At 42.5% G+C, this 18601-nt stretch overlaps 1 protein-coding gene across 1 annotated transcript in view; it reads right to left on the bottom strand.

Moving 5' to 3' along the window:
* The window catches only part of FBL (fibrillarin rRNA 2'-O-methyltransferase), a 103473-nt gene that overhangs the window by 65257 nt on the left and 19615 nt on the right, over window positions 1–18601 (bottom strand). The window contains exons 3-7 of the mRNA XM_085616097.1: window positions 9228–9356; window positions 7946–8040; window positions 5730–5900; window positions 2761–2893; window positions 2295–2407 (exon numbers count right to left, since the gene is read on the bottom strand). Of these exons, the coding sequence (XP_085472223.1) occupies window positions 2295–2407; window positions 2761–2893; window positions 5730–5900; window positions 7946–8040; window positions 9228–9356 (641 nt within the window). The remainder of the gene's footprint in view (window positions 1–2294; window positions 2408–2760; window positions 2894–5729; window positions 5901–7945; window positions 8041–9227; window positions 9357–18601) is intronic.

Raw genomic sequence — 18601 nt, 5'->3', positions numbered from 1 at the left:
CCTGAACTGGCAACAGAGCTAAAGCTTGCAAACATGTGTTCTCATTCAGAAAATAAATAAGCTACAAAGATGCCTTCTAATGTTTAATTCCATCCGGTCACATTTGCTGTGCATACAAGACAAATGTCAGCTTATGTCTTCTAATACACTGCAGCTTAGTTTTTCCTGGAGATTAGAGTTTACTTTTCTTTCTCGGACTACTAAGTTAGAGGATTTTGAAAGTGAGCTGTGTGACAATCAAGCTTGGCACACAACATTTAAATAACTAGTAAACTAACTATACAAATATTTTTTCAGTAGTTAGGAAAGCACTTCTCTCTGATGGGAAGGTGAAACAAAGACTTTAATAAGATCAAACCAAATCAGAATTGCAAGTGATATGCAAATGATAAATATTTGCTGAAATCTGATTTCCCCACATCATCGTTTATACACTATATAGTTTTATTAGCAAAACTGCATGTCAGGAGTAAAATTTGTGGCCATTTCAATGGAAATTGTTTGTCTGTAAAGTACATCAAGCTTTAGTAATGTATTTATTAAAAGTGAGCGTTTAATTAAATATGAACTGAGAAACAATTCTGACCTTGCCTGGATGACAATACTATTAGTGAACTTAGAGACAAGTCTGTGGTCATGTGTACCCAATATGTGTACCCAATATGTGGATTCAATATGTGGATTCAATTCTTATACATGGAACAAAAAGTTTTTGTACAACAAACATGCAGAACTTACATATTTGCATGTGCTCGTGTGATAATTAAGAAAAAGGTGACTTTGAAATAAAATATGTCTAGGTTCACACAGTTTGAGATGAATGTATTGGTCAAGTGTATTACAGTTAGGCTGAGTAGATTCAAGTTACTAGACCTGCAGGTCTGGTAAACAAAAAAAACAAAAAAATCTGAGTTTCAGGACTAGGAATCCATACCAGTGGAAAACCACACCAGTAACTGTTTTAGAAGCAGCTTGTAATTGCACCCATTAAAGGACAGGATAACAAAACAGGTGGCAGCTGGTAAGACACAACTTCATGAATAATGAAATGTTTTTCTTTGCATAGGAGAAGCTGAACTACCATTCAGACCAAAACAAATACTTTCATAAAGCCACCTAAGGGGTCATCATCTGCAGGAAACTGTTATACCAGTACTACAGTTGCCTGCAGAATAGAACCCCGCCAAGAGGTGCATAGTAGAAACAGTTTAGGTTAAGGTCACTAGGATTGCAACACAAACCTCCCACGTATGAGGAATTGGGAAGCAGTCATAGTGATAACAGAAGGGGGGGGGGGGGGGTGTGAGGATTCGCTTTGGTTGACTTTACGATCATCAGATGAAATGACTTTGTATTCACACTTAGAGGGGAAGGCAAGAGTAGAAAGGAGCAGAGTTGGTGCAAGCCGGTTTTAGTCCGGAAGGAATAAATACACCTGCAGCTGCGTAGGAAAATATTAGACTATTGAGATGTCCATGATTCAGAACTTACGGTGTAGTATTTACAGCTTATAATTAAGAATCTGCAAAGCTAATAGGTCTCTCCTTTATAATAGGAGTGTCAAGCTACTGGCTTTACCAATGCTAGCTTACATAGCAGTTACAAGGCACGTAAAGGACAAGTCAATTTACTGAGAGCATGGGAGTGGAGGAAAGGATATGGAAAATGAATTGTGAAATCTAGTAAGACTCATCCAACTTAAGTAATACCACCCATTTGCACATCTGAACATTTACCCCCTGAACAGGAGCGTTCTTTAGTAGTGTTGAGTCGCCCAACGGTTGCAAGTCACTCTTAGTCCGAAAGAGATTCATGTTTAATGACAATTCACCTTGAGCAGAACAAAAGGCACTTCAGCCCCGTTTTGGGAGACGGAGAATTACACAAGTGTGACGATGTTACTTTTTGTTCTTACCAATGTACAGTAGTTGTTAGATGCCCCCACACAAGTTACTGAGGGCAAGTGTGAATGAATTTAAGAATGTGACTTAAACAGCAACTTCAACAGAAATAGTTTGATGTGATTTGCTAACTGCAAAAGAACAATCCTTTTAGTCATCAATACAACAGCAACACTGTGCAGCCTAGGAGATACGAACATCCACAGAAATCAATGCTAGTTAAACTATGAAAGAGAATATAAATGCTTTGTCATGTATGGGGCACATCAAAACAAATGCAAAAACGTATTAGCCAAGATTTTTCCTTCTATCCCAAGAAAAAAAATTGGAGTACTCCATAATAGTTTCCAATTAAAATATATATTTTTTTTTTAAAAGGGACACTGGACGTACCTTGATGGAGATCACAAAATGTCCACCGTTCTTAAGGAAATTATGCGCGTTTAGAGCAACAATTCTAGTCTGATCGGGTTGGGCAACATCTGCAAAGATTACATCAACCATACCTAGCAGAAAGAAAAGTGTTGCATATTAAATAGCAGAAAATACAGTGGAGTAAATAACTTTATGAATCGTGCAGGTTACGGTTGAGGAGTGTTATTTAGGTTATATTTGTGGTATGTAAATACAAAAGAGTAGTTGATTAATAGTTCTCCCAAAAGAACATTTCCCAATCAACACAACTTTCACTTGTCCATAAATAAAGCATTTGTCATTTAAATTTAATGGTAACTATCTCAGTTCACCCCAACTGTTCCTGACTACCTACAAAAATGTGCTGCTCCCGAATGATAAAATACTTTTAAACTCTAATGCAATGCTATTCACATGGACTTATCAAGTCTAACAATTTACTCACCAACTAACATCCGATATTTGTGTGGATGTCTTGCATCTTCAATAACTGGAATGATATTGGTGCGTTTTTTGGCTACATTTATGAGATCACGACCGGATCTGTGTGAAAATTCTACTGCATAAACGAGTCCTTCCTGCAAAAGAAAGTGGTTGGGATTGAGAACTGCATTGTACACAATACTCTAAAGATACGTGTATATTAAAATTCTGGTACATGGTAGTGAACCAATGAGTTGAATGTGAGCTCTACCATGACCTCTTAACTTAGGAATTTGGGGACTTTACCTCAAGCTAAAGAATAAAATTAACATTTTCTGGCAGCGATCATGCAAATCCGCCACAACCCAAACACTCCGGCAAATATGGCCAATACATTCCCTTATAGGAAGAATGAGGAATTGCTAAAATGGCAATACAGCCTTGTGAACTGTTAAAACTTGGTGTGCCAATTGAAATGCTCTGGAATACTCATCTCCAACATACCGAACACTTCAGATTAGTTAAGCGGTTGACACTGTCCTATCAGCCGAGATGGGAGACAGAACTGGGTAGACAGATTACAGAGGGTCAGTGGAAGGACTTGTGGGCTGCGACACCCAAGATAAGCTAAGCACTCCTCAGAGGGCATCAGCCTATGAGATAATGTATCAGTAGTACATGACCCTATTGTTCTTATGCCACATCTTACCCATGGCAGCTGAGGAATGCTAGCAGTGTTGTGGAGATAGGAGATCTGTTCCAAAAACAATGATAGTGCATAGCCATACAGACATTCTACAAGGAAGCTTTGGGACACATGAAGGGGACCTTGAGCTACACAATGTTTGCGGATACTGAGCTGGTGCTGTTTGCGACTAAATCAGAAGGTACTACAAACAACTGAGCATTGACAATGCAGAAGCACGAGTTTGTAACAAGGACTTCCAGTTTTATGGTATTCATTTTGAAATTTTCCATCTATATTTATTTTTATTGATTTTATGCATATTTATTCATTTTTAAGTCGAGCCTGGGCAGCGCATGTGCTGCGAGAGATGCTGTATTCAGAAATGGAGTTGAATCTCCGCCCACCCCCCTCCATCTTTTCAGTTGGCTCCTGCTATGTTCCTTTATAAATGGTTGCTTCAGATTTGTTAATAAGCTTGTTAGTGCCACCTTAGTAAAGCCATGTCTGCATTTGTATCCTTCCACGAGGACTGAACTTTGTGTTACACAGTTTTAGCTACAATTTAGCTGCATTTGCAGGCACGACGGGCTCTCCCTAACCCACTGTTTCCATGTCAGCGTGGCGCCCGATCATGGACGCCGCGATTTATCTTTCAAAAATGCTCCCTGCACTGTGCAGCACTTTTGCACCCGCAATGCTGCTTAACAAATGCTTTTTATTTTTAAAAGCTCCCCATCTCCGCTTTTACGTTAATGGCGCTCGCACACCTTTCTTTAGACGCGGGTTGTCTACAGACTAGGGCGTGGCTGCCATTAAAGTGAAAGCGCAGCATAGGGCATTTTTACAAATAAGCATTTGGAATGCATTAGGTTTTGTATTTGCTAGAGTTTAAGCTATTAGCATTGTAAATGACAATGCCTTCTGTTTTAAAAACCACATAAATAAAAGACATTGTCAATTACAATGCCAATAGCTCAAACTCGTGTAAATGCTGGACCTATTGCATTGCAAATGCTCGTTTATCTTGCGTTAGGTGTATAAAAGAAGCTGCAATTGGTGTATTTCCACATTTATTGAGCTTATAAATTTACGCTTGCATTTGAATGTACAAGATGTTTTAGCAAAACATGTATATATCAGAATACAGTCATCTAAAAACATCTTCATTGTATAACAGCAGTATATCTGGACTAATAAAAGCTTAATTAGGTCTTTCTTTTTTTAAACTTCCCCTAGCTGTCAATATGAACACCCACTGATCTGTCATTTGTGACTGACGGCACGGAAAACCATCTAAAGAAGACATTCTCACATATTTCAAACTAAATACAGGCTTGAAAATAGTTTCTGTATGTATTTATCGGTTATAAAAATAAATAAAATACACCCTGTAAAAACAGAAGACTGGATGCCCTACTAACAACCCTCTTCTGGTAAAAAAATCAGTATATCACATTCTTGGCACATCCTGGCAACAAATTTGCAAACAGAAAACCTTGCACATAACTAGTGCATGTTCATACAAAGGTAGAAATCCTTGCCAGACAACTTGGACTTTTTAACCCCTCGCGTGCTGCGCAAATTCCACTAATGTGCGGGCGATTTAAAGAGTGGGCAGGGTTCGGACAGCCCCCAGCCATCTTCCACACACGCCTACCGCGATGTCGGATGACCAGGGGCAGTCCGCAACATGCAAGGGGTTAAGTCCCTGGGGCACAACAAGTCCTCCAGTTATTCAAAATAAGAACGTAGATCTCAGCTCGTGGGCACCACAGACCTTAAACGTCAAAAGCCCACCACCCATACTTCCCAACACATTGGGAGGGCGCAACACAATGCAGACTCCCTCAACCCTTTATTAAGGCTGAGCACTCAACCTTAGTTTGCCTACATTCCCACCAACAAATGATTTCATGACCACGTTCTGAAACCACTATTCCTAAACCCTTAGTAGGCGAAGTTCAAGGAGCGGAGGGAGCAACCAATGGTTCCTGTGTACATTTTCAGATTGGTTATGGAATGGCAATGTAACTCATCAATAATGATGCCTAAGGCAATGTCTGTTAAGTTTTATGAACATCTTATCAAAAGAAGTTGAAGTTAAAATGCATTGTTTCTAATACCAGAGGGTATTCCGTGTCCCTACATTTGAAAATTCTAGAGGCAAGATTTCAAAATGCTTTGTTAAATTGCACTATTTCCTATAACATTTGTATAGTGTGAATCAGACAAGCACATAAATCAATGGTGTTTTATTAGAACTATTGGCATAGACATTGGTGCAGTATCTAGGTTGTACTTACTGGCCCCACAACATCAGACACATGTGACACTGTTGTGCCAGAAGCTGCTCCCAAATACAAGACCTTGGCACCAGGCTTGATGTGAATCTGGTCAACTCCACCGAGAATGGCAGCAGCTAGTTTTGACCTGAATGGATTCCAGGCTCTGTATTCAATCTTTTGATCCCCATCCTGCAACAGAAAAATATGTTAGGCACAGTTCAAGATTTCTTAAGAGCATATACAAATAAGGTGCCAACAGAGGTCAAACTGTCAAGACAGCAGTCTGCTAGATTACACAACTGGTGTCCTAATGACTCTTCAACCTCTAACACAATGTACTGTTGAAACAACTGGCATCATGACAACTTCAATCATTTTTAAAATGTAAGCAGAGATTCCTTTAGTCCTCCAAGACTAAAAATCATGCAAAAATACCTATCAGAGACTATAAACCAATCATAAAAGAAGCGGGTGCGAAGGCGGACTCATTGAAGATTCTTAAAAACCTACCAGCAGAACGAAAAAGAAACCCTTAAGTACAGTCCTCACCATTCAAATCAAAAGCCATTGTTTTCACCAGCAAGACCCTGCACATTCAGACATTCCTGCTCATTTCCAAAGAAAAGGATAACTACATGAACATTTTGAGGGAAAAAGAGGAGAGGCACTCAAACTAGACTGGGAGATAGTCCAGATTTGCCACATGAAACATTGCCAAGTAACAGTGAGGAGGGGAATCTTTATTCATGGAAAGGCTTCAAACACTTGTAACAGTTCTGGAGAATAAGAACTAGAAAGACAGCAACCCGAATAGAAAAAGGTACTGGGGTCGAATTTTGGGAGTGTTTACCGTCATTAAATTTGCCATATTCAACTGTGGATGCAAACCCTGGCCACAGATCGTGGAAATGGCAAGAAGCAGGAAGGGGAAGGGGGGGCGGGGGAAGATGTCGGCCATGTAATATATCATTCTACATCAGTTTGGAGAGAGTGGGTTGAAATAGGAGAAGAAGTAAAGTAAAGTGCCACCTGCAAGACATGACAAAGAAGCAGGACTGGAGTAATTTACACACTGAATTGGCTCAAAAATAGTAGTTGAACCGCTTCTAGATGAGGCTCACAGACTACAAAACAACGAGGTCTGGGCTTTTATTTTTATTATGTTTATGCTGAGGTGGTGCCAATTTAATGCTTATACTTCAGTGATGCGGTTGGTGATATTTTCAAGAATTATGGGGTGAAATTTTTAAACACATAATGGGGTCCTGGTTCCATGTGACTGGAGAACATGAGAGTTTTAGTTGGCTGCAATTGACAAAATAGAAGTTGGGATTGGCCATTATAAAAGGTAAAAGACCTCTCACGATTGGCTGGTTTTCCATTGTGACTAGGTGGTGTTAGGTCCACCTATGGTGGAGAACGGACTGTAGCTAGGCTATGTTTAGCAGATTCATTTCACAGGTGAAATTACCACTGGTTGGTGAATTCCCGTAGAGGAAGTGGCTCTAAGTTCAGAGGACAGACCGCACGTGACGTGTGGCTGCCAAAAGAATCCATTGGTATGACTAGCATATCCGAAATCTGCCCAGTAACTGCAAATTAGGTTATTGGCATTTATTTGTAAGGTGCTTCCCATAATCTGTTTTGTGGCTCCATGAGCGACATTATTCAAGTGTGTACATATGTTAAAGATTGGTTGTTTGCAGTTAGTAAAGCTTGTTTGATATTTATTTTAGAAGAAGAAGTTGAAGCAGGAAAGCAAAATACATCTGTAAAGGTGTTTGTATTGTCGTGGGTGTACGAACAGGGGTGCCAAAGGACTTTCCTGTGTTTTTTCTTTGGATTGGATGGTAGCTTGTCCCTTGTTCACTCAGGGCAGAGTGCTTTCTATATAACACGTCAATGTGTGTTCAACTATAATGAGATACTGTGGTTGTGAGGGCGGGGTGGGGTGCTGGTTGACTAACAGCATAAAATGGCTTGCAGTAAGGTACATTTTGTTTTCTTAAATTATTTGACCTAGTATCCCGTGGTTAGTTTTTCGAATATTTGGCAACAGGTACATGGTCATTTCAAGATCTCTAGGCTAACCTGAGAGCTACTGGAAACAGGGAGTAAAAGGTTACAGAAGTATTTGGGACAATTCAAGGTATTCCGCATTAATGAAAACAGACCCCACACCACAAATTTCCAGAGTCTTCACCATAAAAGATAGATAATTGTAATGCATGTACCTCGACAGATATTCTTTTCTCGCCATAGACAGATTCTCCAGGGACCATATTTTTTGTGACCAGAGCATCTTCCTTTCCTCTGGAAATAAAGACTCCTAAAAAAAGAAACATTTTGGTCATAGATAGAAGCATTGAGGCCTCCGTTCTACTCTACTTAATGTAGATTAATTAAGTGAACCAAAGTCACAGCACTTTCCTTATGCTCGTATGTGTATAGGGCACGCAACAGACTGCTCAGAACTTTGATAACTCATTAAATCCACAAGTAAGCGAAAACTATGAAAATGCTGCCAATAGACATATGAAAAATATTGCTTTAATCATGTGTTTATTCCCTTTGAAATAGGTTTACAGCCTGAGATACCTGTATGACAAAGCATCATGATTCATGGGCTGCTGTAATATGGAGCAGGAATTTTGCAAACAGTGCATTCTTAAACATGGAGTCAGTAAGAGATCAAATAAATTGACAAGTACAACTGCATGAAAGTACCCATAAGTTACTTCGTGACATTTAACATTAAAGAAGTTATGCAAAGAAATAAAAACCTAATATTTAAGGTGACACTTATTGGCTTTGCCAAGGCTTGCATTCGGGAAACGCATCAGATTGAGTTTAACAATAAGGCATCGAAAATTCACCAGTACAGCTACAGTTTCAGTTTAAGGACATATACACCATTAACTTTGTACGCAGAGGAGGACTTATTTCTCTCTGCGCTTCACAATCACAGCAGGTACTGCACAGGGTGTGCTTTTATTTCAGTAGCTCCTCAGGTCGTACATATCCAATGGCATCACACGCACATACACTGTGCGCACATACCAGAACATTTGATAATCTTGGTTCAGACTATTCGACTTTTCCATCCATGATCCTAGCGACAATGTCCTCAACATCCAAAATCTTAGAATCATTATCCCACACAAGCAAAAAAACGCTCCATTAACATAGCAGAAATAAGAGGTAGCAAGAACCAACCATAAGTGGGTTAATGAAGGGTGTCAAATAGTTCATATTTATTTAGTGCTACATGCCAATACAGCACATCCCAGAGATTTTGTACATCTCTCTAATGTAGACTTCTTGAAATCAAAGGAAACCTTCAACAGGACAAATAACGCATTGTTAGTACAGCACTACTTTCTGATCAATTGTAAAAGAGGATCAGATTTCCCAAACCTCCACTAGGTGTCAAGACGATGCAAGTAAGAAATCTTTAATGAAAGTCACAGTAGACTTCTTAAAATAGTACGGCTTGGCCTCTTCCAATTTACTCACCTTCATGTCTGTGTGGCTCAATAGTCACTTTCCTTCCAGCTCCAAAGCCCCCTCGGCCTCCTCGTCCTCCTCTGCCTCCTCTTGGGGGCCCCCCACGCCTGAAGCCTCCTTCAGGAGATCGAAAGCCACCTAAAGAGGAAAGATGCAGCTTGAATAAATCCACGTCAGTGTCACAACTTCTTACATTATTTTGAATAGCCAAGAAAGGGGATGTTTACTTAACTAGCCAACAGAGTTACTATACACATTTATCATGTCCTTTGGTCTGGCGCCAATTTTGTTAATGACAAACGCCATACTTCTTCAACCTACTAGAGTGAACAGACTATTAACAAGTTATGGCAACACGCCTAGGTTTTACAGAGTGCTACAATGTGTAAAAGCAAAATGTCAGTACTGCCAATATGCAATTTGTGAAAACTAATCTCTCCTTACCCTTTTCGTTTTAGGTTGTCGTTAAAAGTACCAATAAAACTATTTTGTATGGCAAAATCTAGATTAATTAGAATAACTTACTGCAAGCTTGTAGGAAAGAATCTATTTTTGTATTTTCCGCTCCCCCCCACTGTTTTTGGGATAATGGTGCTGGTTTCGAGGCTGAATGGGGCACTGGGCATTAGCATCCAGGTGCATGTGCTCTGACCCCAAAAGTATGTGTACAATTGGCCAATACTGAAAACTTGACTCTAGGCCTGTCACTGCAGCCTAATCAGGAAGTGTTAAAACTGCCAACGCGATATGGCAAATAAAACCCTTCTGCCAGGTCAAAAACGTCCTTTTAAATATTATTAAACCATCCCTAGGGAAGACCTTAATAGCCCACCATGCAGGGTGCTCAATATGAACAAGCAATGGCACAGCCAATGGGTCTCGCCTTTGGGACCTTATAAGTTTAGCCATGCAGCAGACTTCTTTAATTGTTACAATTATAGGCCACATGTAGCACAAGATTGCAGAAAAGGCACGCATGTACGAACGATGCCAAGAAGTGGAATGAGTGCCACAAGCGCAGATGCTGCCCACTGATCTAATATCACGTGTGAAGCTGCACGCTATCCATGGCTGTCCACAGCAAGAGTAGCTGTTTAACAAAACGATTTTCGAATTTAGCGAGACATCATTAACTGGCTTCCGGTCACGAGATAGTCTATTTATTTTAAATGGTTTAATAACCATCCTTTTTAGGTCTCGCCTAGGCAGCACATGCGCTGTCACGTCGTGAGATGCTGTATACAGTATAGTGAGGGGGGGCTCCGCCTCCGTTTTCCGATTCATTCTTCAGGTTTTTTTTATCTGCTTCTTGCTATTTGTTAAGCGTGTGTTACGTCCCTCCTTTTTCCCTCTTGGGCACACCTCTGGCTATTGGCCCCTTTACAGGGGATTCTTGCATTAGTTTGGTTTTTGTGCGTGGATCGCTTTTTTGGGGGGGGGGGGGGGGGGGGTTGAAGGGAAGCTTGTTATACTTTTGCATTTTGCTTGAAGCAATGTTTTTGTTTCAGCTACAGCTCCCCCGCCGTTTTAATTTTATTGCACGTTCATTAAAGTTTGACAAAAGCTGGTTTAAATCGCTCGATCATTGAAGTTTAACACTGAGAAGCAGCGGCTTGTGCTTATTAAGCCTATTGTCTCGCGGAGTGTTTACTCGTCCCGGTAAACCACGCGATTAGTGGTAGGTGCAAAATATTGCGGTTTGCATTACGGACACACTGCAGCAGCGGCTTGTGCTTATGAAGCCTATTATGTCCTGGAGTGTTTACTCGTCCCAGAAAACTACGCGATTAGTGGTAGGTGCATATGTTGCCGTTTGCATTACGGACACTTAGCATTAGCGGATTTTACCGTTTGCCTTGTAGGCATAAAGATAGATGTTTTGGGAGCTGGCGTAATGTTTATAAAAATAATATGCGCGGACTGAGACTGTCGCTATCACTGGTAATACCTGTTTTTCCGTGATTTTTAAAATTACATTTCTCTTTTTTATTTACGTTATGATAAGCTGGTTTCATCGCGCGATCATTCAAGTTGGACAAAAGCTGGTTTTATCGCACGATGATTGAACTTTACCAATAGTTGATTTTATCGTGCGATAAACGATAGGTGCAAATGTTGCTGTTCTTTGCATTATGGACACACTGCAGCAACCTATTCTGCTTATTAAGCTTATTGTCTCCCGGAGTGTTTACTCGTCCTGGACAGTCGCTGGCATTGCATCCTCTTTTCTGACCGGCTCACGGACACATTGCAGCAACGCCTACCGCTTACTACTGCTATTGTTTCATGGAGTGTGTACTCATCTATGCCAGTTGCCAGCATTGCATCCTTCTCACTGACCACCTCACTACTACTCCGTGCAAACGTATTTATTGTTGGCCACTATATGTGTATTTTTTAAGCACCTCAAAAACACTTTGCTGACCGATTTGTGCTGCTGAACAGTGTACTTTATTTTTAGTTTACTTATGCTTGGGTTCACATAACGCTATATAGCTCCTTGCAGCACCTTTACAGCACTTAGTCAAAAGGTTTCATCCTCTACACTCCCGACTCCTAAATGCACCGTGTATTCCCGCAGTCTCGTGTTATTTTATTGGTTGTTTATATAGCACCGCCTTCACCAACACGCATTGGCATAGCCAATAGGTCTTGCCTTTGGTACCTTACAAGTGTTTAGCCATGCAACAGCTGATTATGTTGCAGGAAGGATATTGTGCTGCATAACTAAATACTTATAAGGCCCAAAGGCGAGACCTATTGGCTATACCAATACTAGTTTTGGCAGGCGCTGGGAGATTAAGTGATTTGCCCAGAATCTCAGGATGTGGAGTCGACCCAGAGGCTCAAACCTTGGTTTCCCAGCTCCAAAGACAGCAGTCTAACCTGAGACCACATCCTCTCCTTCTTAGTTCACCCCATTGGTCGCTGTTTGGACATAGTGTGAAGACACTACAGGAGGACATTAGCATTATCACAGTGGGGGCTTGTGAGTGGTAAGGCTGGGCGGGGGGGGGGGGGGGGGGGGGGAGGGGCCAGGTCACTTGCCTCAGGACTATAATATGGGACTCTAATCTCTAGTAGGTGCAGGGTGATGTTCAGGGGCCATTTAACATTTAAATGAACACATTTGCACGTCTGCCTGGACTGCCATCCATCGTCGGGGTGGAGGGCAGTTGGGGCAGATAGCGCAAATGTGTTCATTCAAATGTGAAGTGGCCTTGAACAGCGTGGTGCCGCTGCCTTGCGAGGCGTTGCAGTGAAGCGGGGGATTGCGGGGAGGAGTCAAAGCAAGTTTATTCCGCCACAGATATCAAGAGAACGCGAGAAGACACGCAAAACTTAACATGTGCCTGTCTACATGCATGGTACAACATGCGACTGGCACGTGTTACATGTTCATTACAGGCCTGTACGGGGAGGGGGGCATTTTCCTCAGTCAGGAGTGATATGTATGGGTCTCTAGCAGCCTTAGGTGAACACATTTAAATTAATTATCTAAACAGTCTGCCTTTCTTCCCGTTAGTACTCATTTTTGGCACCCCCCACCTATTTTTCATTGTCCACATTTCCGGAGAACAAGAGAGGGAAGAGCATGCAAAGGGGTTAGAAGGAGAAACAGAAAGAAAAAAAAGTAAAAATCTACATGATTGACGTAAAAAGGCAGTGAATAGAAACAAAACACACAGTTGCCCATTAGTTATCCTGTATACATACACAGCCATATAGATATTATAGTGGCACAAAAGTGCAGTAGTGCAGATGGGACTGTGGCCAGCAAGACTGCCAACTAGCAGCTCTAGGCACCGGCTCTGCCGGCCAGCGGCAGAATCCGACACCTAATCCTACGAAAATCCACCCTTCAGCTAAATAAATAATACCCCGCGAAAATACTTACTGCTGGGAGGCTGAACCAAACGGTGGACCGGGCCCGCGGCTTACCCGCTGGCCAGACGAAGTGAGAGGGTTCGGCCGCGAGCCCTCCAGAGGCGAAGCTCTGAACCTGGGAGACGGCGTCCAGCCTCTTTACTTTAATCCGGGAGTGCCGATGAGCGCTGTGTTTAAGTGGGGGCCTGTGGCTGAGATCGCGAAACGCAGGAGAGAGCCCCTGAGCGGACTGGAGGTGCGGCACGGCTGGCCCAGAATATACAGCCTAGGAGACAACGGCAGCGGCGTCCGCCCATAGGGCACAGAAAGGCAGTGAGGAGCAGCTCTTGAGGGAGCTGGAACTGTGAGTGCAGCATCAAGAGGACAACCACAGAGGCACTGAGGTGGGGGGGGGGAAGACTGTGCTCGGCCTCTCCACTGCCTCCTGAGTATGGACATGTGCGGAGCCCAAGTGAAGACTTCCAGAGGGAGCCGCGAAAAGGTGAATGAGACCCTGAGCAGCCCTAAAACGTGGTGGGCCGGACCCGGTGTGAAGGTACTGGAGGACAGCAACAACGATGCCCGCTACTGAGATAGGAAGAACAAGCGTGAGGGAGCGTAGCGTAGCGCGGCCCCGTACCCATGTTGCGTGAGCAGTTTGCTCATTTTCAAGTACTCCACTCGTGCTTGTGGCGAGCCGCTGCGTGCTTGAAAATGAGCAGAGCGACAGCTAAAGGCCCTCCTATGCAGCGTAATCGCGCTGCATAGGCGAGACCTAAAAACGGCTTCAGAGCGCTATACATGTGTATGCGTGAACTCACCAGGCTCGGGCACACATGCCAAACTAACCAAATTCAAGCGGGAGATAAGTTTTCTTTTTTTTTCAACCCGAAAATAGCTTTATTTTACTAGCCTCTCGCCTACAACTGCCTCTGCTTAAATGTAAGGCAATGGGCAAAATACTTTACCAATACAGCTCGAATAGGGAGGAAAAAGCCATTGCAAAACCGGTTGGCTTTGCCAATACTTGTTTTTTTAATTAATAGCTGATTACTATGTTTCCGTATTTTTTAAAATTACATTTTTCAATACTGATTAAGCAGGCGTGTTATGCTTATAAAGTGCATAATGTTTCAGCCTTTAATAATCCAAAGTATCCCAGACAGTGTAATCGACATTAACATTTATGTTTTATGTTGTTTTTCAGGCAAGCGTTTAATATAATGAAAGTACTAAATGTTTAAGCTCCTTCCTACAGTGTGTTTCCTACGCACATATAAAGTTTTTAGGTCTCGCCTGACCCAGCGCATGCGCTGGTCTGGCGAGACTTTTTGTGAGGGCTCAAAAAAGTGCTACCCCTGTAGCCTAGAGCTACAGTGCATGTGCACGGGCTCGCGCGCCTCACTTCCGCGGCCGCACGGCCTCTGATGTTTGATCGCGATCACTTTCGCGGCCGCTTTAATGTTCTCCGTGAGTTTGTTATTTTTTTCCTGTTTATTACTCCTATGTATGTATGTGCAGTCTTATATAGCGCTCAAATTACCCTTGGGCATCTCGGCGCTTGCATTGGGAACCCGTCCTGGTTTTTCCCTGTGAGATAACCCGTACTGGGCATCCCCAAGGTGAAAGCCAGGCATCCCGCCGCGGGGGGCCGTTGTGGAGATTAAGCAAGCTTGTTGCCCAGAGCTGCATAGTGTGAACTCGTGCTTAGAGTAGGCACCGAAGCGAGAATTATCGAGTCCGTGGACAATTGGGCTCCAGACCCTGCCGCGTCGGGAATCGAACCCTGGTCCCGGGTCTGACCTCTGCTTCAGGGTATGCCTCCTCTAACCAGTGAGCTACACTACTCCTATGTAGTAATGGTGGCACCCGTGCGCCGCCATTACTACAGAGCAGTTATAAACAGAAACAAGCATTGGCATAGCCAATAGGTCTCGCTTTTGGGACCTTATAAGTATTTAGTTATGCAACTGTTGCATGGCTAAACACTTATACGGTCCCAAAAGCGAGACCTATTGGCTATGCAAATGCTCGTTTTTTTTTTTTGCTAACTTGGTGTCTGGTTTAACGTCTTTCATTGTAGTCACAGTCAAGGAGTTCACTGGTCTCCTTTTAATTATATGCTTTTGTAGTACGAACAAACACATAATTGCAAACTTGCTGCTTGGCCTGGTGTTAAAGCCACACCCCAGTCATTCACAGGTCTTCACATCGTATACTTTACAAGCAGAACGAAACAAAGACCTTCAAAGTAGCTGCGTTGCCATGTCTGTCTTCTTGGAGCCACAGTAAAACTTCACACCTTTCAAAAACAGCATGCATATGTTCAAAAGGCTGTATTGTTTCTGTTGGTTAAAGGGTTTCCACTCTCACTGTCTATTGCTAAAAGAATTATCCCTCCCCGTCCAACGCACCAATTTATGCCCAGCGCATAATGTTAATTAAACAATGTTTCATCCTCTGCTAATTGTATGCTTCACAAGTACAAATGCATTTACTTTTTGAATTGCTGCTTAGTTTGGGTCCATTTTGCATACATACATATAATTGTTGCATGTACTTCATGTGGCGTTTGTATTATTATTAAAAATTACACTTCGCATAGGTACTTTCTCGTGTGCTATCCCTCGAGATAACAGACACGCAGTACTCATATGGCCCAAGTTTGTTTTTGTCGATGCCTCTGCTTGCCTTTCCTTTTTGCTGGTGCTTGCTTCCTTCTTTTAGCGGTGGGTAAACCTGCGCTATCCATTACAAACGGAAATACACACTTAAATTAACAGCTTACTGTTTTTCTTTAAAATTACGTTAGATTGTACTACAATGTTTTTGGGTCAAGCACGTCATGTTAATAAGGCATGTCAATAAAGTGCAAAAAGTTTACGTTTACATAGACACAGTGTTGTATAAGGACATAAATAGCAGCGATATCTCTAAAAATACACATAATGTATAACAAAGCTAGCAGTTTTATTTGTGAAAATACATAAATAGTGATATGCAAGGAAACAGACAGCAGCGCTCTCTCTCAATACACCACAAGTGATGCGCGAGGATTAAAATAGCAGCGCTATTAATACCACAACTAATCCGCAAGGACTGAGACAGCAGTGCTATCACTCATGATACCACATACACATAGTGCTTAAATGGTTGTTTTATCTCCAGCTCCCCACTTCTTTAGGTCTGTTTTTTTCAAAATTGTATTTTATCGTAAGAACAAAGCTAGCAGCTCTCTAAAAATACACACACAGTAATATGCGAGGAGACACACAGCAGCGCTGTCTCTCCACATACCACAACTAATGTGCGAGGACTGAGACAGCAGTGCTATCACTCAAAATACCACAACTGATCTGCGAGGACTAAAACAGAGGTGCGATCACTCGTAATACCATGTACACACGAAGTAATATGGCGAGACCGATTGGCAGTGCCAATGCTTGTTTAAATATGTTTTTGGAGTTTAATAGAGCGCTAACACAACTGAAGGTATCGGAGCGCTTTACATGAGCACTAGTTGCATTATAGACAGGCATATTCATTTTGTTAGGCACGGGGAGATTAAGTGATTTGCCAAGAATCACAAGATGTTTAAAGTTCTGCCGAGGCTCAAACCCGCTTCCCCAGTTTCCAGGTCGACTGCTCAAGCCAATAGGGCACATTCTCTTTTGTTGTGACATCTGTGACATCCAGACCTTGAATCGCAGAAAGCCAGTGTCATATGTAATCATAATCTAAAGGCCTAGGTGGTTTGTGTTCAAAGTATCAAACAACGTTTGATTTGCAGTTACACACGCACCAGTTTACCTATGCGTGTAATTACCCAGATATAGGTGTAATGCTGTGAATGCGGTAAATGTCCTTGCGGGGTTCGTGTGAGCAGGCACTGCATGGGGCAGGTCCTGAAAGGTTTGGAAAAACACGCGGAACTTGTGGGTATTCATAAACTTAAACGACCTATTGCCACCCTGGAAACGTTTGGAAACAAACTTCTGTTTAAAGCAGGAATCAGTCTTTTTATTTTCCAGTGTAGGAAGGAGCACGCAACAGTTTAAAAACGAGTGACACTTGCAAGAAAATGGGTGAAGAGGAGAAATACACTACCACTGCGCAAATGCAAAGGAATTTTTGTATGCAAAGTTTCTCTATATACACTTGTTCATGCAAAAAGTATTTTCCTTATTTAGAAGTCAGAATTCATAAAGGATTTACCAGAAATATTCTCGGAAATATTTGTGAATTCCTAAAATGGCACCCATCCGAGGGAGGTAAATGGTAGGTGCAGATTTCCAAAGATTTTTGTGATTTGGGGACCCCGCGTCTAAGAAGAGCTCTTGGCGGGCAGAAACGTCGGCTACCACTTCTGGATTGTTTCCAGCTCACAATCCCACCACTCATACTCCAGAAAAGTACGCCTTTTGCAGTGTGCCCTGTGTACCCCTACTAGCAATAGCTATTAAAGAGAGGATGCAGCGTAACGTCAAGAGCTGCCGACTGGGACCCAAGATCCTGTGATTCTGCGCCCCCGTGTCTACAAAAAGAGAATGTGTGTTGTGTAATAAAAAATGGGTGCATGTAAGGCGCTCCAATACTTCGGTCTAGTTCGCGCTGTTTAAAAATTCAAAAAAATTGAAAACGAAAAAGAAACCCTGCAACATATGGAAATCATGTTGCCATGAACGAAACCTTTCTCTGCGACGCCTATGCCCAATTCTACCTTTTCCAGGTGCAGTTAAGGTGAAGAAAGCATTGCATGAGTTTGTGAATGTTCACATAGCTGCAAAATGGTGGGTTTTCATCACTTCTGCCTGGCCACTCCAGTCCCACGGCATTCCTAGGGGAGCATACATTGCCTGCCCCATGGCCTGTACATATGACTGGACAATCCAGCTCACTGATACATTGCCCCTGCAAAGATCTGCAGATCAGTGCCTTGCATTGCCGGCGCACGTGACAGCCTGTGTTTGACTAAGTATTATTACGAGGCACAAATTTCCGCACCACTGGCTCTGAAAGATTTACCCATTGTGAGCCGGGCTCTCACACGTTGTGCTTTTATCGCCAGAACAATGATCGATTTCCCTGCATGAGGGTGGAGGTGTTTTGCATGCAATAGTTTTATCTCGTTGCTTAAAAACTGGCGCATGTGCACACGACCAAGGCTGTCCAATCGCAAGGCCTATGCAAACAGTGCTGTCGTAACGCTTACGCTTGTGTACCATCTAGTTATATGGCCATGCAAGAGGCTTCGCTCCATACTAATAACATCTCGGAGTTTACTTTGTCTTTAAGAGAGGGCCCTGTGCCTAAAACAGTCTCTAGCTCCACCTTGGTGAGTGCTGGGTGCCAGCCAGGCTGGGGTACATACGGCCCCCGCAGGGGGCATCACCAGGAAGACGTTCTCCTGTGTTTGTAAATGTGGGCAAAAGTGCCACCAGCTTTGCCACAGAAAGGCCCGTCATTGTTGGGTTAAAGCAGAGACTGGGTACTCTATGGTATTTTTTCTGCTGCCC

The sequence above is a fragment of the Triturus cristatus genome, chromosome 7, assembly GCF_964204655.1.
Source record: "Triturus cristatus chromosome 7, aTriCri1.1, whole genome shotgun sequence".
Taxonomy (NCBI): domain Eukaryota; kingdom Metazoa; phylum Chordata; class Amphibia; order Caudata; family Salamandridae; genus Triturus; species Triturus cristatus.
This window is presented reverse-complemented; position numbering and strand designations above follow the sequence as displayed.